At 39.1% G+C, this 24,869-nt stretch overlaps 1 protein-coding gene across 24 annotated transcripts in view; it reads right to left on the bottom strand.

Annotated features, from left to right (window-relative positions):
- Positions 1-24,869, bottom strand: part of FOXP1 (forkhead box P1) — a 627,865-nt gene that overhangs the window by 223,914 nt on the left and 379,082 nt on the right. For 22 of the 24 annotated variants that reach the window (XM_061397383.1, XM_061397378.1, XM_061397377.1 and 19 more), the window contains one exon: positions 15,586-15,773. In XM_061397383.1, coding sequence (XP_061253367.1) covers positions 15,586-15,762 — 177 coding nt within the window. In that variant the 5' untranslated portion in view covers positions 15,763-15,773. Of the gene's footprint in view, positions 1-15,585; positions 15,776-24,869 lie in introns of all 24 variants that reach the window. The other 2 variants (XM_061397370.1, XM_061397376.1) reach the window with 1 other exon arrangement.

Here is a 24,869-nt window from a genome sequence, read left to right as displayed (position 1 = left end):
AATTATAGAGGAAGGGCAGCAAGGAGCACTGAGACATAAAAAAATCACTGCCATGTGTAAAAACTCAGATGTTAAAAAACAAAATGCAGGCACAAGAATTTAGCCAGAAAAAAAAAAAAAAAAAAGACATGCCAATAAAAAAGCTGCTTCTTAAAATTTGGCTGGCAGCGTCCTTCCCCTCCCCAATGGATACTCTCAGTAAAGAAAACATGGTCGATTTTTTCTCCCTTGACTGTATTTGATTTCCAATTAAAATTAAATATAAACTGAAACGCCACCTGGATTTTAGCAAAATCCAATCCCTGCCTTCCCCCTCCTCCTTTTTCTTAAAAGAAGAACCTGGGCTTACATATACAAACATTTTGCTAAATGACCCGTGGCAAATTGCGTAATGCCAGTAAAAGTTGTGTTTTTTAAGTTATGAGCCCCAAAGATTTTATCTGAAATAAAACCCTGATTCAATTCAGATTCTGGAGACAAACTGTGTCCTTAACTCTGCCTCTAAATTTAAAACATTTGTGTGTGGGGCCCCTTCAGTAATGTTGCTAGTAGGTATGGAGGAGAAATTCTGTATTTATTAGGATATGTGTTTTCTTTTCTAAAATGGTAAATTAGGGCACTAATTGCCTACAAGAACGGATTCTCTGCAGTCTTGATGTAGTGGCCGGTTTCTAAATGAAGAGCCTGGTTGTTAAACAGGCCTGTGTGCTTATTTCAGTTAATCATCTCAATGAAGGAAGACACAGGAATTCCTATATTCATGGAGAAGGGTTCCCTTGGAGGTATCCAACTTTAATATCTACAATGTCCTACAGATATTGGCTTTTAACATGAAGTGGCTTGAGGTCACAAAAGAATGGAACAGTGTAGAGAAACCACTTGGAAGCCCCAACTTCTACCTCCAGGTTCTTAAGACGACAGTCAAGCCTTTGTCATATCCTCAAAAGGCAATGAACAAGGACACTTATGGTGTCATGAGCACATTTTAAAGGCTCCAAATGTGTCAAGGTCTTTATGTATATTATTATTCAGTATATTCATCACATGAACCCTTTCCACAAGTTGTTTTTATTGCTCCATTTTACAGATGAGAAAAGTGAGACTCAGGAAGACTGGCATAACTTGCTCAACTTCCTGCATTCAGTAAATGCTAGAGTTGGGTTTTAAACCTTTGTCAGTACAACTCCAAAATGTCTTAAACTAAACATTCTTCTATTTCTAGCTCTCTAGGGCAGTGAAATAAACCTACTGGAAACAACATGCATTGGGCAAGCAACTAGGTATATTTGTATATGATTATCATGACAATGCATGACAAAGTCCAAACAAACAAGGAAGGAACTTTCAATGTGGGAGTGGTGGAGAAATCTAACTGCATTTTTTTCATCTATATTCTTTTCAGTGACCATAGATTAGACTTCGGTCACACACTGATGATGCTATATAAGGATGGCTAGCGGTTGATGGTGGAAGCACCTAGAAGCTGGTGGAGAGACAGCACTAGGGGAAAAAACATGTGGTAGCTGCAAATACAAACATGTCATGGGAGACCAATCTTACAATTACGAAAATTTATCCCTTGAAATCTGTGCAAAAATTTTTAAAAGATAAATATGGGTAAGATATATACTTATATATTTTACTGATATTATTTTATAAATTTATATTAAATTTGTATCATATTTATATAAGATACAATATAGATATTTTATGTAAAATGCATATAAATCTTGCTCAAGGGACAGGTATTCTCTGCCATTTCTATCCACTCTTAAAAGTTTTCAAACAGTGTGAATGTGCATGATATAATAACTTTTTAATTATAAAGGCAAGAAATATCACTATAGATATTTTAGAATATACAGAAAAGTGAAAAGCATACAAAATAAAATGCAATCCCATAAACATACAAAAACTATTGATAATCTTTTTGACAGGCTTTTTCAAGCTTTCCCCCACCACCAATTATTATAATTTTTAAAGTTAAGTTTCCATAATTGATAAAGTTATATTTCTAAGGGAGTATGAGTCTTAATGGGTACCTAATATTGCTTCAAACTTAACCTTTCTTCTAATGTCAGTGATTCAGCATATTTTTTTATTTTTCATATCATAAATACTACCATAATGAACATCTTCAGGTAAAAATCTTTGTGTATGCCTCACATTATTTCTGTTGGTTAAATTCCTAACAATGATGATGATAAAGATACGAATAACAGCAGCTAACCGTTATAGACTCATGTACTCAGACTATTAAATGCTGATATTATCCCCATTTGATGGATGTGTGAAGTTAGGCATAGAGAAATCAACTGACTTGCACAATAACCAAACTAGTGTCAGAGTAATGATCTGGACAAAACAAAACTGGCTCCACCATTTACTCTTCTGATACTCTGCCTTTTTCATTGGTTATCAAGTGTGCTCTAGTCAGCAGTAGACAATGGGTTAGAAGCATCAGAAATGCAAATTTTGGGGCCCCAATCAAGATCTACAGAATAAAGTACTTGGGAGTGGGTCCTGCAGTCTGTTTTAAAAAGTCTTCCATATGACTTCCACACAATAAAAGTTTGAGAACCACTGCTGAATGCTATATAATTGCTCAGTAAAAGTGTGACCCTGAATTCAACTGTGTGACTGTTCTAAACCTGTTACACAATGCCAAACCACCCCCAGAATGGACTGTTGCTGCTAAGTCACTTCAGTCGTGTCCGACTCTGTGTGACCCCATAGACGGCAGCCCACCAGGCTCCCCTGTCCCTGGGATTCTCCAGGCAAGAACACTGGAGTGGGTTGCCATTTCCTTCTCCAATGCATGAAAGTGAAAAGTGAAAGTGAAGTCGCTCAGTCGTGTCCGACCCTCAGCGACCCCATAGACGGCAGCCCACCAGGCTCCCCTGTCCCTGGGATTCTCCAGGCAAGAACACTGGAGTGGGTTGCCATTTCCTTCTCCAATGCATGAAAGTGAAAAGTGAAAGTGAAGTCGCTCAGTCGTGTCCGACCCTCAGCGACCCCATGGACTGCAGCCCACCAGGCTCCTCCGTCCAGGGGATTTTCCAGGCAGGAGTCCTACACAATGTTATATAAGTCACAGTGTGGATGCATCATTTCTTGTCATCTTTGCTGATTTGGTCAAAGACCTTCCAACGAGTATACAGTGTTGTGCAAGAGTATGTAAACCTGGTTAGTGCATTTGAATAAACATAAAATGACTCTCAGGACCTATGCAGAGGACTTTATATGACCTTACTTACCAGGGTTTTCTTCAGAGCTGGCATTTATAGTGCTACATTTAAGATATCCAAGAATTAATTCCAGGGACACACTGGTAAGCATTTAGAGCCAAAAGAGGAAACCTTTTCCAAATTAGAGATAGGTTACTAATGCACTTAACATTAATTAAACATAAAAGAATCTAGGAACATTTGTCAAAACACTGAACCAGCTAGCAAACCTAATTAACATGCAGTGTGGGCTGTACAGTGTTTTAATTTGGGGGTGGGGGGTTGGGGTGTGACACACATGAAACTGTAATTGCAAAATCATACACACACACGTGTATACACACGCTTTGCAGAGTGAAAGGTGCTGGGATCTCATAAGACTTACAAAGGAGGGGTCTTAAAATGGTGCAAAACATAAGAATGGTGGAATTAAAGATATGACCCATGGCAGGGAAATTCACCTGCCTGGAAGACTAAAGAGATTTTCGCTAACTGGGAGATAAGTCATCTAATAACAAACTTAGAAACAAATAAAGTAAGACAAGAAATAAGTTTGAAAGGGAGAAAACGCGAGGCCAGTGCATTTTTCCAGAAAAGACCATCAGTTCATAAAAATAGCTGCATTGAGTAAAGATCTTCAAATCTGACAACTATTTTAAAATTAAGGTCCTATGGTTTCAGTCATTCCAGCTAAATGATGAATAGACGTGAATGAGCTAAAATTCAATATAAAAATATGTGAAATATGGATACCACCAACGAAATGACCAGTCTTGTCAGCCCTCATCTAATCTCTGGAAATCATACACTCAACTCAGGCAATGGTCTGTGTAAACAGATAGGCCCCGGACCATTTCCTGGAGACCAATCAACTCGGATGCTGGTATCCAGTATAGAAAGACCTCTGCTTATGATATGCCCCCAGGCCTTCCACAATAGAAAACCACTCTCGCTACTCCCCAAATTAAAAATGACAAAATAGCAAAGATACATCTCTTGGCAATTTAATATCTAAGTCATAATCCAAATCCACATAGCTCAGTATATACCCTCTATCTATTATCTCCTGATTGAAAGAGTTAAACTAAATCTGCTGGTGTGCACATACTGAGCTACTGTTTCCTCAGTTTCATCAGTCTTCAAAGATCCCACCAACACAGACACAAATAAACTCTTCCTCTCTGGGTTCTTGTTGTTGTTTAGTCGCTAAATTGTGTCTGACTCTTTTGCAACCCCATGACTCTTGCAACTGTAGCTTGTCAGGCTCCTCAGTCCATGAGGTTACTGAACATTTATTGATTAAATCACATATCTGTTGATTAGTCAGATGCATCTCTTCTACAGCTTCATGTGCTTTGAAGTTTTTATTGCTATTCAATTCACATGTTTACATCTTGTCCTAGGCCAATTAGATTATGAATTTTATGAATGCAGGGACACATTCAGGATATTTCTTTGCATCTTCTAGCCAACCGTGGGACTACAAATATATGCTACTTTCTTATATTAATTTTCTTTGGTAGGAGAACCATGACCAAAGAAGTCCTCTCTTTGAGTGACTCGTTCAGAATCTCACGCTCCATCATTTCTTTAGTAGGCTCGCTGATTATTCTTCTAAGCAACAATTTTGTCAAAACCTTTCATTTGTAAGATATATTCAGTTAAATGATTAGAAAGCAACCCATATAGATATGATGACAACTACATGTTAATCTTCCATTTCAGAAAAGGCAAAATAAGTCAAATTATGAGATAAATACATATATCAATAAATGTACACTTTAGGGGAAAAATGAGGGAATGATCTTTCAGTTTTGTTACATGATACTATAAAATAAGAATACTAAGTTTTAGAAGGCAAATCTTGCTACATCTGCCATTCGCTAATCCAGGGGGTCAACAAACTTTTTCTGGTAAGGACCAGATTATAAGTATTTTAGGCTTTATGAGCCATACATTCTCCATGCAACAACTCGCCCCTGCTGTGGTAGGGAGAAGGCAGCCACAAACAAGAGAAAAGAGGGAAATATGGGGCTTTCCTGGTGGCTCAGTGATAAAGAACCTGCCTGTCAAAGCAGGAGACATGGGTTCAAGCCAAGATTTGGGAAGATCCCACATGCCACAGAGCAAGTAAGCCCGTTCGCCACAACTCCTGAGCCTGTGCTTCAGAGCCCGGGAGCTCCAACTACTGAAGCCTGCAGGCCTTAGAGCCTGTGCCCCACAACAAGAGAAGCCGCTGCACTACAATAGGGAATAACCCCCACTCACACAACTAGAGGAAAGCCCATGTACCATCAAAGACCTAGCATGGCCAAAAATTAGAAAAAACATGTTTTTAAAGGGGGGTAGGGATGGCTGTGTTCCAATAAAAAAAATCTTTATTTCAAAGAGGAGGAAGCAGACCCAGATCTGTAGGATTTGGCCTTCTGCCTTAGCTCACCAATCCTCAGTATGGTCTGCCAGCTCAACACACTGCCTTTTACTTAGAATTTACCAATAAAGGTACTGACTGAAAGGCTGAGAAACAAGTTTAAAATAATTCCAGAATGCAATCCCGCAAATTGTAATTGTGAATCACTACATTACAGAATATCACCTTGACAATAATAATGGAGAATATCACATCCCCAGTTGATGCACACTGCTTCCCCTCTTATGATATGCTATTGGTACAGTATATCTATACATAAATGCACGTAGCATATCCATGAAATACACTACACAAACTTGTGTAAGACAAGTGCAGATCTAATGGGATAAATCAGCAGGTTAGGATAAAAATGCATGTTGCCAAGGCATTTTCACTTAGAACCTTGGCAGGCTGGATTGCTATCGTGTGGAAATGGAAATATCACTATGAAGAGGGGAAAAAATGAGGCAAGGTAAGCAATACTATCACAGTATTATTTATCATACACATTAGGACCAAAAATAGTCAGGAAAGAATGAACATTATGTCATTCTCTCCCAGTCTTTAACCTTGAAAAGGGTGTTGAGTTCATAGAGAGCATAACAAGAGTCAATACAAGAGGCTATAAAAATGGAGCTGGTTCTTCCTGTGCTACCCTGAAAAATTAACACACTCATTACAACAATAAAAGGCTACTTTCACCCTGTTCTAGGAAGTTACGTTCTATTTTATTAAAATTTTCCAAAATTCTTTCTTCCTTTGACTCTAAGACGCCTGGCTCTGCTGTTGAGAAGCAAAAGACATTTTACGCACAATTTTCCTCTACTAGAAAGAGGTATATTGTGCCCTTCAGTGAACATAAAATTGATATTATCATCTCTTAGTTTATATCTCACTACTTAACCTTCAGATTAAAAGTTATTGGATTTGAATGACTAAGAAGACATCATGTCACCTTCCCTTCAATGTGGAGAGAGGGGTGTTGGGGGCAAGAAAAGGTACAATGTTAAAAATACCAATTTAGATCAGCTCACATTTGCCTTTTTTTGACAAGTGATCGTGATACTGACAATTACATATGGTTGCCTGGATCAGAAAGTGTGTAATAAACAGTCTACTTTAGGAAACTTTACAGAAGACCAACCTGCATCAGGGAATTCATTTTATTTTGGGTAAAGAAGGTACAGTTTAAAAATAGGGATAAAAGAGTTAATTCAGAGAGAACCTTAGGGTTATCAACTTCACAAAATAAAAAATTTTAACCCCTCCAAAGCCAGTATTTGCATTGTCAGTTTATGCAGAAGATACTGGAAAATACTCTCTCAGGAAAGATTAAAGGGAAAGAGCTTCCTTCCCTCCATCCATCTCTATGCAGGGCTCAACTTCAACTCATAAACAAGGCTTGCTCCCCCTTAGCAGTTGAATCTATACCCCCTAAATGGGTTTTCCAATAGCACCAGCTGTTTAATAATTACAGATTGTATTTTTCCAACAAAGGAAACACAACAGGCACCCCCTTCACCTTAAAACAAAAAAATTATTCATTCTAAGAAGCCTGTGTCAATATGAGACACTTTATCAAAGATCTAACTTGGTAGTTTTGTTCTCTAAGAGAGATAAGCGCATTCCCTGATCAATAGGAACATAAGCAGTTTATCAGCACTTCCCATGTGACTTCTGGAAGATATACTCATTAGAAAATGGCATAGGCTAAAGGGAAAATATTTGATAATTTTAATCTGAATAAACATATACAATCAAATAGTGAGACTGAGTGACACAGGAGGGTGTCTTTTTTTAAAACAGCCTTTAAACAGAGATTTTTCCAAAATAAACTTACTCTTTATATACAAATTATGTTTGTGCTTTCTTTATCATATCATAATAATTGATTAATGACGGGCAGAAAGGAGCTTGCCTTCTCCTCTCGCTGCCCTTCTCTCTCTTCATTCCACGGTGCACCACGGGTGTACCATGCTGCCCGTCAGATCGGAAATCCTGAGTCACCCCTCATAGACACGCTCACATCTCCTGTTTTCCAAAGGTGCTACTGATTTGCCAATTCACCCCTGAACTCCCTCTTGTGACCCAGGCCTTCCTTTCTCTTCCCATTTCATTCATTCACAGAGTAAGAGGACTGTTCGCCGCCCAGTACTGTGCTCTGTGCTGAGGAGCAGCAAGGGATGGGAAAGGCTCATCCTTGCCCTCATGCGGCTGACAGCTGACCAAGGGCTTCAAATGCAGGGAACAAGGCAGGGTCAGCCACATGGCAGCCTCGGGTTCAGCTAGGTGCTCTGTGACCTAAATGGATGGGATGGGTGCGGTGGGAGTGGGCAGAAGGCTCAAGAGGGAGGGGACACATGAATACATACGGCTGATTCACTTTGTTGTATAACAGAAAAAACACTGTAAAGCATTTATACTTCAATTTTTTAAAAAAAGCTACAAGAAAAAAAGATTGGGATAAAAATCAAAAGAACAATGATACTTAGTGACATGGAAATTACATACAATTTGAATTCCAGTGTCTATAAATAAAGCTTTACTGCAACACACACACACACACAAAACCAAAAAACCAAACCAAACCAAAAAAAACCATGGCGCCCTCAATGACGTGAGGCAAGGGTTAGTGTCCCGTTCCTAAATCCAGGGCCAACAGCAATGGCCTTGTCACTACTATTCACCTGTCCTGAGCCTCTTTCCTGCCACGCCAGGCCCAATGTTCTTTTTTACCGTCAGTCCACCTCCTCATGTACAGCCTTTCTTTCAGGTGGGAAACCTCCACTGGCTTAGAAACTCAACTTTCACACAAACTGAACTCAATTTACCTTCTAACCACCTTCACATCACTCTCAGACTTACTCATCAGGCTCCAACCAGATAAACTCCAAGTTACTCTCCCCTGCTTCCCTAGCACCTCACACATGTGTGGTCCTCACATTTCCTTACACATAGGCGTGGCATCATAACGGTTCAATGAAAACAGGAGAATAAATAACTCCAAGAAATTGAAAGCTAAGAGAGAAGCTTAGTAGTCCATTTAGTAGCGACCTGGACTAAAACTGAGTCCAGGCCAGTATGTGAAACTCTCTTCAGTAAATTTTCTTGTGAGAGAGGGGAAAAAAAAAAATCGTTTTATTTCCACAAACCAAATCAAACACAGTATTTAGTAAAGAGTCTCTGGAATGTTACAAGTAACACTTCATAATTACAATAGATTTGAGTTCAAAGACCAAGTGATGAAAAGAAACTTTCTAATACAGGGTTCAATTCCCTATATAAACTTCCTTTCTGCTGCTCCATCCACCACTCGCATTTATATTGCTCTTCTACTTTGTCATAAAAGCAGTCACCTTCTAACCCTTTTTATCAAGCAATCTATGCACTAGCTAAAAGTACACTAGACTCCATCAGGCGAGCTATAGGTTTACATTACACAAACATACCAATTCTGCCTGTTCAGCACTAGTTGTCAATAAAGGCAGGCACTTGCAAAACAGCAAAGTAGGTTACTTGCCTTCAGAGAACAGATAGGAGCCTGCCAGTTTTGCAAAACAAACTCTTTGCAATCACCAAAGCTAATCTGTCAACAAATTACCATTAAAGTCATTCCTCCTGATGTTCAAAAAGAGATTTCTGACTAGGCAAGAGATAGGGAGTATTTTTTTTTTTTTTATTAGCTCACAGGTCAAGACTGAAAATTACCTTCTCAAAGTAGCAATGCTTTTGCTTCAAGTCAAGAGCGTACACTTCACTCATAATGAGAAGCAGCATCTGGGTTGCTATTACCACGCTCTCTTATGTACGTGACGCTTTTTTTCCCCCCATTTCCTGGTCCATCTTAATTTTCAATGGAGAGATTAATGACACACAACTGCTGTTCAGAAATTAGAACGTGAAAGAATTTCACACGAGGTTCAAAGTCTGCATTACATAAATCTTTGACAACAATATTTAGATGGAAGGCAGGTCTAAACAACAGAGGAGAGAACTAAATTTAGCATTCAGGGTGAAAGATGCCTTTTCCAGAAATAGCCACAAAAGGAGTTAAGAAAAAGTATAAGTTTGCTATTTTGTGCCTGCCTTTTCTTTATTTGTCAGAATTATCTGAATTCCTGTCTCAGTTTCATTTTAATCTGTTTGGTTTTTGCTAACATTTTGGTGGCACTGATTCCTATAAAATGTATTTGACCATCAATCGGTTCTATAGTATTTGAACTCTACCTTGTGTCTTCAAAGAGTCTATCTGAACAGAGCAATTCCTTAGAAATTTCTTAATTTTATAATTTAAAATTATAGCTTGGGTCTTCACCCATTAGTGAAGGAAGGTGCTGGCTCTTATCATAGTCCCCAGGCCCATGAGGGCATTTAATAAAAGAGTAATCTCAAGACTTCCCTGGTGGCCCAGTGGTTAAGACTTTACCTTCCAATGCAAGGGGTGCAGGTCTGATCCCTGGTCAGGAAGTTATGATCCCACATGCCTCACAGCCAAAAAGAAAAAGAAAGACATAAAACAGAAGCAATATCTTAACAAATTCAATAAAGACTTTAAAAATGGGCATCAAAATATCTTCAAAAAATATGAATAATCTCTTCTGTACTTTATTCTGAAAGTACAGAAAGGACACAGAAAGTCCTTTTAGGACACAGATATGCTGAACGTATTTACCCTTCCGGTGGCATCCAAAGACCCTCTCTTTTCAGACACAGTCCCTGCCTGCCATGGGAAAGCCCACTTGAGAAGATTCCGTAGAAAGTTCATAAGAAATCATTTTCAAAGAAAAAAACAGAATGACAAAGCCGAACTGGCTACTGATAGTTCATCTTTTGCATCTATAGATCTATACCTAATCACCCAGGCTTCTCTCTGTAGAAGGGGAAACAAGGCCAAAGATGACCAGTGGCATTTAACACAGCCCTCCAGAGGAAGATGGGGAAGAACAAGAAACTAAGGGAGGCTCCCTGTAATAGGTGCTTACTGCCCATCCAAACACTGACAGCTACTTCTTCCAGGCATTGTTTACCACAGAGGCAGTTACAATTCGAAACACTGGTAGGACATTCTTCCAGTTCTGTTTAATACCCACCCACTAGTAACTTCAGTAACAAACACTAGAGGAAGGGATTCATTCTTCGATCCTGACAAGAAAGAGAATTTCTGAGTGTCTCTGGTCCTCTGTAATGACTAATTTTACTTCCTTCAAAGGCTCATTGGCAAAATTCAACCCAATGGATCCTCCTCTTTCTCTTCCATGATCTTGCAGAAGCTCCTTGTCCTTTCTACCTTTTTACCTCCTTAATAGTCACCGAATGTTTCTCTTTTTCTTTTACATTATTAATGTGAAACATGTACCTTAAACCGAATGTCAAAGAAGCTATATGAAGTTAATACATCACTTAGCCACAACTCTCCAAATAATATAGTTTTGAATTCCACATATAGTTTATCTTATTTAAATGTCCTTCTCATAGACTACTTCTAAACTGCCCTTCTCATATAAAACGATAACCACACCTAAAAACTCTAGCAACCAAAGCTCTCCCTACGTTGATTTGCAGACAATAAAAGTGCCAGGTGGTATCCCCCCCAAAAAAGAAAAAAAACCCATCATTAAATGGAATGTTGTTAAGAAATCACTGTTTTATTTAACAGCTATTCATTTTTATTGAATAAACATTTTCTAGTATGCATTCTGTTAATTGACCTGACAGCATATGCTGTATATGGAGAAACTTCTAAACATTATGCTCTATGTAATATGCTTATCTGAAAAAGCTCTCATTTGCAGCAATATGGAAATAAAATTCTGCTTTCTAAAATTCAAGACTTTTAAAATGCATTAATCCACACAGTTTGTGAAATTGCTCTGGACATTTTAAAATCCTTCCTTTAAGGGGAAAAAAAAAAAAAAACTTTAGTAACTGGTAATAGTATTTGTTGCTGAGTTTCATAATGGAGTAGTCAGTATCCAGTAGAGAACTTTTACAGACCTGGAAATGGGGCAGGCATAATAGGAAATAAAAAGCAGTGATGGGATTGGGTAAAGAATTATTCAAGAGCTAAAAGAAAATGTTCAGAAACTCTATCAAATTATATTATTAGAAAACTATTGTTATAATAGTTTCGTGGTCCAGATATAAGTACAGTTGAAGCATTACAGAATAATACATTTAGTTTTAAGGAAGGGAGCCAATTTGTGAGTGTGTGGGTGGGCTTCTCCAGCTGATGGTAGCCCCTCTCTTTGGCTGATGGCTTCTGAGTGATGATGGCAATGTCCAGACCAGAATCACCAACTCCAATGCCTAGAGGGCACAAGTCAGCCAAGGTCCTGGGTGGGCACTCAGGCCGACTGCAGGGCTACGGGCTCCTTGACTTAGTAACAATTCATCTCCCAACAACAGTTACCCATGTAGGAATACTGCCCATGGTTACCAGATCGGATTTTTCAAGAGAAAATGGAAAAGCCAGATTTCCCCCATTTCTCTAGGCTGTCAACAACATAATTAAAAAACAGCAACAGCAATTCTGTCTGGACCCAATTTAGCCAATCTACAGACCAAACCCAGAACAGAAGCCACTCACTCCACAGCGAATCTTCGTGAAGGCTCTCCATTCTGAAAGGGCACTTGTTCTCATTCGTAATTATCTTTGGTAACATGGATCAAAGGTGGAAAGGCTTGCATTTATTTATTTTAAATCTTGGCAGTAGGTAAAAATTCTCCCTATACTGTCAATGATTGCACTGGAGCAACTGGAAAATCCTAGAACATTCAGTTTCATACACAGTATAATTAACTCATTTTTATACCAAGCCTTTTAAGCCAGATCTTTTTGTTCCATGGACTTCTAACATATTTTACAGTTCTAATTCTCTTCCAGTGTCCTACATTAATCAAAGCTGTAACCCCTGTTGTCTTTGTACTACAGAATCAGAATGTGCCCCTGGCGAGGAATGGGGGAAAAGTCAACAGGAATTAAATTTCAGTGCAACTGTTTACTCAACTGTGGCCTGCAGTTATTGAAATTTTATCCGTGGTTTTGTGTGACTACCGCAGTAATGAATTCAGCATGGCTGTGATTTTCTCACTGCTGGTATTCTCACTTCAAGTAAAAACCTGTAGAATAAGAATGACGAAAACAACCCATGTCCATCATGTTGACATTCAGATAACTACAAACTGTTTAACTGTTACAGTTTCAGTCTGAGAGAAAACTGATAATACGACTTCCATAAAACTTTCTGAATCCTGTCTTTTTTTCTTGTTTCATCTACAGATTTTCTTTCCCCCTAACAACCTGTTAAGCGCCTCATCGTACACTTAAGGAAGTCACACAGCTGTCAGTTGTTTTATTTTAAAAGACTCAAAAGGCCTGCCAACCACAATATATGGAGTTTCAGGCACAATGATAGACCCAACTGCTTTCTTCCTTCCCAAAACATATCAGAGGCAATTAGAAATAAAATTGTTATAAAAATATTAAAAGCACTTTGAAGTACAATCAAAAGGTAATGACCTGTATACCAATTACCCAAACAACATATTCTCTAAAAAGTGGTCAGAACCAAGATAAAAGAGGGGAGACATGAATAACTAATTTTGCGGCTGATGGTTTTCAAGAAGATGCTGTTAAAATGTACATATACATGAGCAAAATAATTGAGAAAGAGAAAAACAAATATTGCATATTAATGTATATATATGGTATCTAGAAAAATGGTGCTGATGAACCTATTTGCAGAGCAAACAGATGCAGATGTAAAGAATGGACTCGTGGAGACAGTGGGAGAGAGACAGGGTGGGACGAACAGAGAAAGTAGGATTGACCTATATGCACTATCATGTGTAAAACAGAAGCTAGTGGGAAGCTGCTGTGAACACAGGAAGCCCAGCCTGGTGCTCTGCGATGACCCAGAGGGGTGGGATGAGGAAGAGGTATGCTTAGAGTTATGACTGCATCACGCTGTGGTACGGCAGAATCTAATACAACGTTGTAAAGCAATTATCTTCCAATTAAAAAATAAACTAATTCTTAAAAAAATGAATGTATATTACCTTCTTCGTGAGGTCAACTTGTGGTTGCTGTTCGTGGGGTAGGGAGGGAGGGGTGTGTCTGTGGCATAAAAGTAATGTTTTTGGCTGGCTTATGACTTTGAGATAGTGGATGATTTTCAGTTCTTTAAATAAAAATCAGAAGATGTTAATTTCCCATTTATCCAATTGACATGTTCTAAATACTAATTACTCTGTGTTCATACCACCTCAGGCCATGGGGTCACAAAGAGTCGGACACAACTGAAGTGACTCAGCATGTACTCGCGTATACCACATCAGTCAATAGCCCCACTTCAGCTGCTCCATAAAGAAACAGTTGATCTTGGCCTCTGTTTGGTACGGGCACAGAAAATGGCAAACCAAATTACCAACTTATTTCCAATATATCCACAAATATCTGAGAATATCACACGAACAAACACACACACAAATACGTGGATCCCTTTCTACCACTGATAGGTCCTGTCACCAGTGTCACTGGTTAGGATTTGGCCATTTGCACTACTGCAAACACCCCAAGTTTACACACATAAATCCCAGCTGATGTGATGCCCAGGGAGCAGGCACTATCGAATCTGAGCTGCCACTAAAAGAGAGATCAAATCACTTCAAGTCTCTTCCTCTCTTTTCTATTTTTCCCCCACAGATTCCACTGTCTCAAGCTGGTTCCAATGGTTTCTGACAGACTAACAAGCTAATGATTCCTTATTGGTAAAAATTCTTAGAAAGGAGAAAATAATACATGTTTTAGAGACCGCCAAATGCCATATCCCTAAAACAGGAAGGGACTGCCTTAGTTTCTCTGCTATAGATTCTAAGAAAATGGTTTGAGAAAAGGTTTGCATTTTTCCTTCTTTCCCCCAACCCCCAACAATGTGTTTCATTCAGAAAGGGCCAAAGATTTACCACTCTTTTTAAACCGTTTTTCCAAATTACTTTGTATTTAATAAATGAATCAAACACTAAAATGCAACAAAAATCATTCATGATCATTAACAAAAATGTACACTATTTCCTAAATCCAAAAGAGGCTGTGAAAACAATGCTTATCTTCAAGCAAATGCTATTTACTTACTTGAATTTGCATCAACACTTTGGCCAACCAGCAACATTCACCTTGTCACACCCTTTGCCATTTGTAAATATTTTACCAGTCAATCACAGTTACCCATATAAATGTCTACAAAGGATATAACAAGAATGAGTATGTCCCAACTTGTGATCATTTGGGGTAGCCACCAAAAAGAGATACTTTAAAACAGTAATAAGATTTAGTCACATACCAACTGCTGTATGGATATAAGAAACATTTCTAAGTCGCCTATCTCCCTAAACTCTGAGCAACAGCAAGCAATTTCTTACACCAATGACTGCATTATTGATGTCTTGTTATCTACCCAATTTTGCTTGGGTATTTCTCCTTATTCCTACTCTCCTGTTTCACCTACTTTTCTTGCTTATAACCCTTGTTTCTCCTGTATCCTTGACCCCTTATTTGTTTCCTTCTTCCTAAGGTTTAATAAGTCTTTTTATCATTGTTTTTTTTTTTTTTTAAACTCAAGCATTAGGAACCATTTCTCCAAAGATTCCTTTTATTCCAAGTAGTTAAACTTTAGGCTGGCATATTAGGGGCTCCAAGGAAGTGGCCAGAGGTCCACCTGATCTCACTTTCAACAACCATTTCCCAAGACAGACGGGCTTCCCAAGACTGAAATGACAAAAGCTTGAGAATTCGTTTCTTAAAGCCAATGGCTGGGGCCCCGGCTTAAAAGATGCTGCGTACAGTCAGATAGCCGGCTGAGTATCAGACGGTCACGGTGATGAAGTGTGCGATGGAACGGTAGCATCTGCACCCACCCCCCTCCACAGCCCGACTCCAGCGCACGGTACCTGCTGCTGCTGCTGCACGTGGGCCAGATCGGCCGTGCCCACGTCCACGGCCGGCGTCTCCCCGTTGGACCGCCCTTCCCGAAGACTGCCGCACTCTAGTAGGTGGTTGCCGCCGCTAGACCCATTCTGGATGGCTGAACCGTTACTTTTTGTCTCAGTCCCAGATTCTTGCATCATGACTCAAAAACCTGATTTGCAGGAGGGAGCCAGGGAGAAAGAAAAAAGCAGCTGTTAGCACAGTTGTTGTACATGAAGAGAAGGGCCCTGCCTTCAATGTTGCCAAACTCTGTAAACAGTTGTCACTTCCTTTCACTCAACTTATCCCTTATTAGTGGTCCAATAGTCTAGTTTCTGAAGATGGAACCGTTGGTCCAAATTCAAGTTTTAAGGGATCCACTGTATAGCACAGGGAACTCTACCAATATTCTCTAATAGCTTCTATGGGAAAACAATCTGAAAAAGAACAGATACATGTATATGTACAAGTGAATCACTTTGCTGTACACCTGAAACTAACACAACATTGCCAAACGACTATTCTCTAATATAAAACAGAAATTAATTAAAAACTTTAAAAGAAAAGCAAATTCAACTTTTAGTAGTATTGTTCTATGTATGCTATCTTTTTCCTCAGAAAAAAAAAACATTGTCAGATGAACTTAGAATTTATGGTTAAATTCCTGTGATTATATCTGGATGTTTTGCTCAAAAACCAGTAAGTCATTTCATTCAGTGTATTAGGTATAACATTTAATTTTAGTATGTATAGGCTCTGTATGATGTATTACGCTCTTAGAGAAGTATTTTCCAAATGTAGTCTATCAGGAGATAACACACCTTAGCAAGAGGCCTCCTGAGGTATTAATTCATGCTAAAACCCCTTACAGTCAAAACCCCAAAAGTGTTCTCAAGATTTGCACTCCCTGGAATCATTCAAGTATTGGAACTTTTCAAAACTGGCCATTCCAATAAGATAAGCTACTTTGAGAGAGGGAGGGGGGAGTCACAACTTTTCAGAGGCTAAATAAATTGAGTCTTGTCTTTGTCTTATGGTTAAGATTGTCCTGAGAAGTCCCGTTCAGAGTTACGTGTTTCTCATACTGAATTCCTAATGTCTGGTCTGGTTTAAGGTGTGAAAGGTCTAGGCCCTCTTATGCTTATTTTGGAGAAAATGTTGCCTAGGCAGATTAAAAAAAAAATTCTGAATTTGAAAGTGTAAAGTGCAAGTCGCTCAGTCGTTTCCGACTCTTTGTGACCCCATGGACTGTACAAGTCCATGGAATTCTCCAGGACAGAATACTGGAGTGGGTAGCCTTTCCCTTCTCCAGGGCATCTTCCCAACCCAGGAATCGAACCCAGGTCTCCCACATTGCAGGCAGATTCTTTACCAGCTGAGCCACAAGGGAAGCCTGAATTTGAAAGTACTAAACATCAAAAAAAATTTTAAAGATATATATAAAGGATTGCATAAAGGATTATTATAGTAATCCCCCCTTTATCCACAGGGGATACATTCCAAGATCCCCAGTGGATGACTGCTGAACCCTATATACACTGTTTTTTTCCCATACATACATGCCTAAGGTAAAGTTTAATTTCTAAGTAAGAGATTAATGGTGATAACTAACAATAAAAGAACAATTATAACAATATACTAGGGTGAAAGTTATGAGTGTGGTCTCTCTCAAAATATCTTGCTGGACATATTTAATGCCTTTTCCAGCTTAAATAAGCACTTTTCAGACACTATGATCACAACTTCTGCTTGTTCAAAGTACAAGAGCAAAACTAGTATGCCCTTCTTTTTCCTTCTTCACAAATTCATGGATAGAAGATTGGTTCTTCTCCACATGATTTTTTTTCTTTCCTTACTGAGAACTTCCACTTTTTCACTTAAAGGAAGCACTTTATGGCTCCTCTCTGGCACATCCGAAGTACCAGCATCACTAGTCTTGCACGTTCTTGAACATGAGCCCTGTGATACCTGGACACAACTGAGATAGCTACTGAATGGAAAATGGGTGGGAAACGCTGGGCAAGGGATGATTCCAGTCCTGGGGAAATCGGAGCAGGATGGTGAGATTTCATCTCGCTGAGAATGGCGTTGAATCTAAAACTTAACAATTGCTTATTTCTGGAATTTTCCATTTAATATTTTCAGACTGAGGAAAACAAACCTCAGAGAGTGAAGCTGTGGATTGGGGGGCAGGGGGACTACTTAAGACAAATTCAGTCTGATGTCAGAGTTCTTAGCTATGTGTTTTTTAAAGCTGAGGTAAAGAAAGGGCCAAACAATGAACATTTCAGGGTCGCACTCCAGGCTGAGAGGCCAGACACAAACAATTATCACTACAGGGAGGTGGTAATTCAAACATCCAAGCTAAGGAATGCCCAAATAATTAAGACAACTGGGAAATACCAATCTTAGATAAAAGGGCAGAAAACTTTTACACAAATTGATTCAAATCATGGATGACACATACACAAAGTGTTACAGATTTCTGCCCCGTAGATGAAATATGTGACAACACGCAAATTTAAACACTCTAGGCATCTTTACAGGAGGTTGTCTTCCTGTAAGACATTGGTTTAAGTCTGTTCTATACTCATACAAAAACAACTGTAAAAATTAAGAACAGAAAAATCCATATCTTTTTTCCTTTCCGTGCATAGTATAATCCAATGTAATGACAAATTTCATAAACCCAGAAGGCATATATACACACACACACACATTAAAGTTAATCCAATTCTGAACTGGATTAAGAATGGCATTTTTTGTGAACAGGTGGAAAACAAACTCAGACACAACAGCTGATTCACTCTTGTCTCTTTAGATCAGATATTTCAGTGATTATAGTCCTTTAAAAATTGCATTCATATCTTACTGTCTGCAGAGTGAAGAATCTACCAAAAAAGAACTAAAACTTTAAGATGCAAGAACCAGGCAAAGCAAGTATCTAGTTCATCATGAAAAAAAACACCAAATTTTTGAAACGTAGGTGTTTTTTTGTCCCTCAACATTTTAGTTTCTCTGTCATAAACTTTCCCACATGTACAGAAGCTAAGGGGAAAAAAAGTGTTTAAGGAAATAGTTGTTTTAGTACTAAGCAAGGAAACCCATTTAGGTTTTAGGGTATGTTACAAGCATATCTAAACAAAAAAGGAAAAAAATGTTTTTCACCTTCCAGAAAGCCTATCTATATCAGGGGTTTCCCACTCCACAAAGACAATGCTTTTGTCTATACCTAAACTCTATAGCTGCCCTCAGAATGGGACATATTTAGCCAAATAGCCCGTCCTCAGGAAGCAGTGCTACAGGTAAAATACGGCTTTCAAGTCACGTTGACCACTGGGCTCCCAGATCTGAAGACAAGTGTCAAAGAGACTGACCCAGCTCCCTTTTCCTGGGTTTGACAACATCGTGGTGGGTGGAGTCAGAATAATATCCAACGCACAATCTGATGAGAAGATTTGCTCCATGCAGTTCCACAGAAGACTGCCAAGTCCTCCAGCACAAGTTTCACAGGCATCAAGCCAAGCAGCTTGGCTTGGGGACCAGGTTTGTGAGAGTGCAGGCTTTGGGATCGAAATTGCATAAAGGATTATTTTGGTCCGAGGATGTCCTTAATTAGTCAAGTGCTAACAGTAGTATGTTGGTTGGAAGATTTAAATTTTGCTATAATCTCCCACACCAATCAGGAGAAAACAGGTTTTTTGAAAAGCACATGTGAAAAAATGAGGAGTGTCGATGTCTAAGAATGTTTCTAACAATATCTGGGCTGGCAGTTTTTTCTTTCTATGGAACGTTTCAAGCTATTTAATAAGGCTTTTCTATTTGTATCATATGCACAAACTACAAAGCCCTCTGATGTACTTTTCAAACACAGAAGTATTCTATGAGGGAGAAAAGGCTATTCCCACTTTACAGATAAGAAAACTAAACCTCAGCAAGTTAGGCAGACATGAACTTGTCCATTCCATAAAGGATGAGCAAATTTCCAATTTGCAAAGTCCTGCACTGGGTAGTGAATTAGGACATCTACACAAAGAAAACGGAGTCAAAACCCAAAAAGACAACGACGAAGGTGGCAGGTAGACAAGGAAAAAACATCCGAAGTACAAAGCTAAAGGTATCAGCACGCTAGCCAACCACTGTATTTGGGGTTTTTCTACTGAGTTTTACAATTTTAGACTCATCTAAAGCAAGTCACAGGAGAGGTATCTCTGTTCTCTGGCTGGGAATGCTGAGCTCTCTTCTTGGGTGCTTGTCACAAGCACCTAGTGTGTGTGACCTCCGCCTCCCTCTAGGGTGGGGGCATCCTAGAAGCAATGATGGGCTTTGCTCCATGACAAACTGAAAACAAGAAAGGACACACAATCATCCAAAGAGCCTAAACAGGAAGGCATGGCACCTGAAGGGCATGGCCACGCCATACCCCCTAGCAAGTCCTTTCTCAAAAAACAAAAGCCAAAGCCTCCTCCAGCCTTCTCTATGACTTCTCTGAAGGAGCTGGGCGTGTTTAAATCACATATGATCCATTCAACATAACCGCACAAAAGCTGATGCTACAATCGCACAGATGTCGGAAAGCTTACGAAAGCCAAAATGGCCCGCTTCTCATCTTACTTGGAAACATTACAGCGCTACTGATTTCAAAAGATCGATTTTTGTGCTGGAGGGACTTGTAGGAGGGATAAGAACTGAGTTTAGCGTGCTTATTTATTGTCGTTGCCAATAGAGCTGCTCTCTGGAAGTATTCTGGAAAATTCATAATGTCCAGGCCAATGTATTTATAGTAAATGAAAGCAATGCTTTCTTATTATGATTATTTCCTTGGTTACAGTGTTGATGCTGAAAATTTAAGGAAAATAAAACCCTTGTTATCATGCTTGTGAAAGATTTTAAGCTAACAAAAAGTTCAGTCTTGATTCCAGGGCAGTTAATTAAGGTTGACCAAGTCAGGCAGAAGTAAATTAACTTGGCTGATCAATTATTTATATGAAGCAGAATAAATGCCCTTAAAGAACTTGGTCTGTTCATGAAAGGATGTGTAAATTAAACTAAACATAGTTTTGTAAAATATATTTATATGTCTATGGGGAGAGGAGAAGAAAAGTTAACTGCAAGATCACTTTTTAGGAAAATGATTAAGAGTGATTATACAGTCCTTCTCCCACTCTATCCCCTCCCCTTTCAGCCCCCCTCCCCTCCAAAATACCCTCTTTCTCATTGTTCATCCATGTGTGAGGAAGGAAGGAAAATGGTATGCACTTTGAAGAGACAAGAGAGGCTTTGGAAAAAAAAAAAAAAAAGGAAGGATGGAAAGGTGAGATGAAGGAAGTGATGGAGGGAAGGAGGACTGGGGGAACTCTACAAATGGAGAGATTACGTGAGTGGCTAATACAAGCAGGCCTCAGAGACACTGCAGGTTTGGTTCCAGAATATGGCAGGAAAATGAATATCTGAATAAAGCAAATATCACAATAAAGTGAGTTACACACATTTTTTGGTTTCCCAGTGCATAGAAAAGTTATGTTTCTACTCTATTGTAGTGTATTAAGTGTACAATAGCATTGTGTCTGAAAAAAAAGTATTCTGTTAATAAAAATACTTTAATTAAAAACCTTTATTGCTGAAAAATGCTAACCACCATCTGAACCTTCAAGAAGTTGTAATCTTTATTGCAATAGTCATATAAAAAACCGCTGATTACAGAGCACTCTAGTAAGTATAGTAATAATTTTTAAAATTTGTAATACAGTAAGAATGACAAATTTGTGATACCAAGACACAAAGTGAGTAAAATCTACTGGAAAAAAAATGGGGCTGATAGATTTGTTGGATACAGGGTTGCCAAAAGCCTTCAATTTATAAAAAGGAAAACGCAGTGTCTGTGAAGCACAATAAGGTGAAGTGCAATAACAGGAGGGTATGTCTGTATTTTCAAAATCTCAATCATGTGGCTCTGACCCAATTATCAGTTAGACTTCGCACAGGGTTTGTAGGTGAGTTAAAAAAGAGTGAGCGTCAGCCCAGTTCTTCTTCGAAAGAAGTACTCTTTAAAATCCTCACGTTGCAGCATGAAGATTCAAAATCCTTAACAATCATTTCCACATGATTCAGGAAAGAAGAAATAATACCTGTCTGTATTAAGAAATAAGACCAACACACACTTTCAGGTCTCATTAGATAAATGAACCATTCCCTTTAAATGTGTGAAGGATTTACCTCGCCACACTATACACACCAAGGAGTTTTAAGGTGTGGCTAAGGGGAACTTATTCCCCATCGTAGTTCGCTGGAGTCACCTGGGAAACTGACCCACCTGGTGCTCTCACTTCCTCTCCTTCAAGTCAGGGAATCAAATACCAAAACATACAGATGGAAGTCAGGGCCTCCATGGAGAAGAGGGGTCTACATTTCCCAGAGAGAGACACAAGCTTCCCAATCTTTCACCCTTTACCTGGAAAGATGCTACTGGGGCAGGTGGCAGTGAGGAGATAAAGGGCCGGTGGAGCGGATTACAGAAAGCAAGTGAAGAAAGGGCATGATGGAAGGGCCACAGCGGCTCCAAGATACTGAATGACTGTCTGCAACCGGCAGTCTCACAGCATACTCTCAAAGATAAAAGAAGGGGAGGAGGAAGAACAGGAGAAACGGACTGACCACAGCTGATTACTTTCTCATCTGAGAGCACTTCCACAAACTGTCTCTGAACTCTTTAGACACACTTCTGTCCGTCCACTGACCCCACTGGCAGCAGTCCCATTTCATGGAACAACCATCCTAGGGCCAAGTTAAGGGAGAGAAGTCAGAGTACTAACTATGCTGTGAAGGCACCATGTCCCAAAACCAAATTTTCATAATTATAACAGAAAGGCGTAAATTTTCTAATGCATGGCAGTTCAAAAAGTAATCAAGGGAATGAGCCGGAGGGCTATTTTAATGTATGCAAAGCTAGTGACCCACAGTAAATGGGAAGTAAGCCACAATGAATACAAAGTAATGCATACAGACTGAAGTCCTGGTCTGATGAGGGACGGCTAAAATTAACACCCAATTAATTTCCGAATTGACAAACAAATGAAACCCATAAATCTACTTTCTCATTAATTTTCTCGTGGTATAATTTAAAGCAGTAATATGAGGGCAAAAATTGAGCATTATCCATCATAAATATCAAAAAGATAGCACTGTAACACCATAAATTATGCATATTACCTGTTGTTAAAAATGATTTATGTATTATCAACTTTATCATGCACTGTACGCGTCTACATCTATCTTTAAAAATCTGGAATTTCGTGTAGTACTTAACGAAGAAAAAGTTAAGGAGCAATGAAGTGGTCAAAGCATCTTAAAAAAAAAAAACAAGTGGCAAGTTAGTCATATGGGAGCATCTAGGGTAAAACTGGAATCTTCATCCGTCCCAGGTTAGTGTGGAGAGAGAATATTATGCAGGTGATGGGCTGGGCCTCTCTGGGAGGATAAATAAAGAAGCTCCAGGAACATCCCTCCTAGGAAGCACTGGCATTTGGGGACTAAAGGAGTTACTCCTCTCTCTGGTCTTCAAAAATGCAGCAAACACAGGGTTTGGTGTGAGAAAGGAATGGGTACAGGTAACCATATGGTGGATGCATCTAGAGAGCCAGAATCCCTAACAATAGGGGTTTTGTGAAACAAGGAATTGAGATCAGTTGGTGAGAAACTTGAGATGAAAATTCCGTTCATTGTTAATAAGAAATAATTAATAACAATAATACTGCAAATTTATAATAACAGTAATAATATAGCTCTCTTAACCTTTATAGTGCAAAGGAGGGGGGAAAAAGAAATAGGAACTAGTTTGTACTTATCAAACTAGAAGCACTTTTATTTATCAATTAAATGCAAGAAAAGGCATTCTGATTAAAATGATTTCCTTCTGCACCTCTCCATCTCCATTTGTTTAATAAGAATTAAACAGCACAAAATTCCTTTATCTCCAACTTGACTTTCAGACACACCTTGCACATAATAGGAATCCAATATATAACTGCTGAATTTTTAACTAAACGATTACACAACAGAAAAATTCAAATCCAACCTCTCAATCAAATGAGATCAAGGGCCTGTAGTCACCACCTTTTATGTTGCTTCTTTTAAAATATTCTGCTTCCTGTACTCGGGAATGACTAACTGTTTTGGAGTTCTAAAACTCAGAAAAGAACGTCAGCCATTAAATCATTTTAAGTCCTCACAGAAGTAAGATTGTCCCAGTTTGCTGAAAATGTAAAGATAATCAACCAATATAAAACTCTACCAAAACCCATGGTGAACATGTAATACACATGAGGATAATTCCGAGGCCTGGAGATGGTAAATAACAGGATGTTTAATTTTCCCTGTAATTCATGACTTGGAAGAGAGTTAGTAGAATAAGGTTGAAATAAAGAGGAGAGTGAAAAAGTTGGCTTAAAGCTCTACATTCAGAAAACTAAGATCATGGCATCTGGTCCCATCACTTCATGGGCAATAGATGAGGAAACAGTGGAAACACTGTCAGACTTTATTTTGGGGGGCTCCAAAATCACTGCAGATGGTGATCGCAGCCATGAAATTAAAAACTCTTACTCCTTGGAAGGAAAGTTATGACCAACCTAGATAGCATATTCAAAAGCAGAGACATTACTTTGCCAACAAAGGTCCGTCTAGTCAAGGCTATGGTTTTTCCAGTGGTCATATATGGATGTGAGAGTTGGACTGTGAAGAAAGCTGAGCACCAAAGAATTGATGCTTTTGAACGGTGGTGTTGGAGAAGACTCTTGAGAGTCCCTTGGACTGCAAGGAGATCCAACCAGTCCATTCTAAAGGAGATCAGCCCTGGATGTTCTTTGGAAGGAATGATGCTAAAGCTGAAACTCCAATACTTTGGCCACCTCATGCGAAGAGCTGACTCATTGGAAAAGACCCTGATGCTGGGAGGGATTGGGGGCAGGAGGAGAAGGGGACTACAGAGGATGAGATGGCTGGATGGCATCACCGACTCAATGGACATGAGTTTGAGTGAACTCCGGGAGTTGGTGATGGACAGGGAGGCCTGGCGTGCTGCAATTCATGGGTTCGCAAAGAGTCGGACACGACTGAGCGACTGAACTGAACTGAAAATGATGGTCTTAACAACAACAACAAATGATTTCCCTTTTCTACCAGGCTTTCTGTGTGAAGACAGGGGACTTCAACCTTTTAAAGAAAAGGCATTTCTAAACTTCAATTCCAGGGCAGCAAAACTTTTCAGGGA

The sequence above is a fragment of the Bos javanicus genome, chromosome 22 (assembly GCF_032452875.1).
Source record: "Bos javanicus breed banteng chromosome 22, ARS-OSU_banteng_1.0, whole genome shotgun sequence".
Classification (NCBI taxonomy): Eukaryota; Metazoa; Chordata; class Mammalia; order Artiodactyla; family Bovidae; genus Bos; species Bos javanicus.
This window is presented reverse-complemented; position numbering and strand designations above follow the sequence as displayed.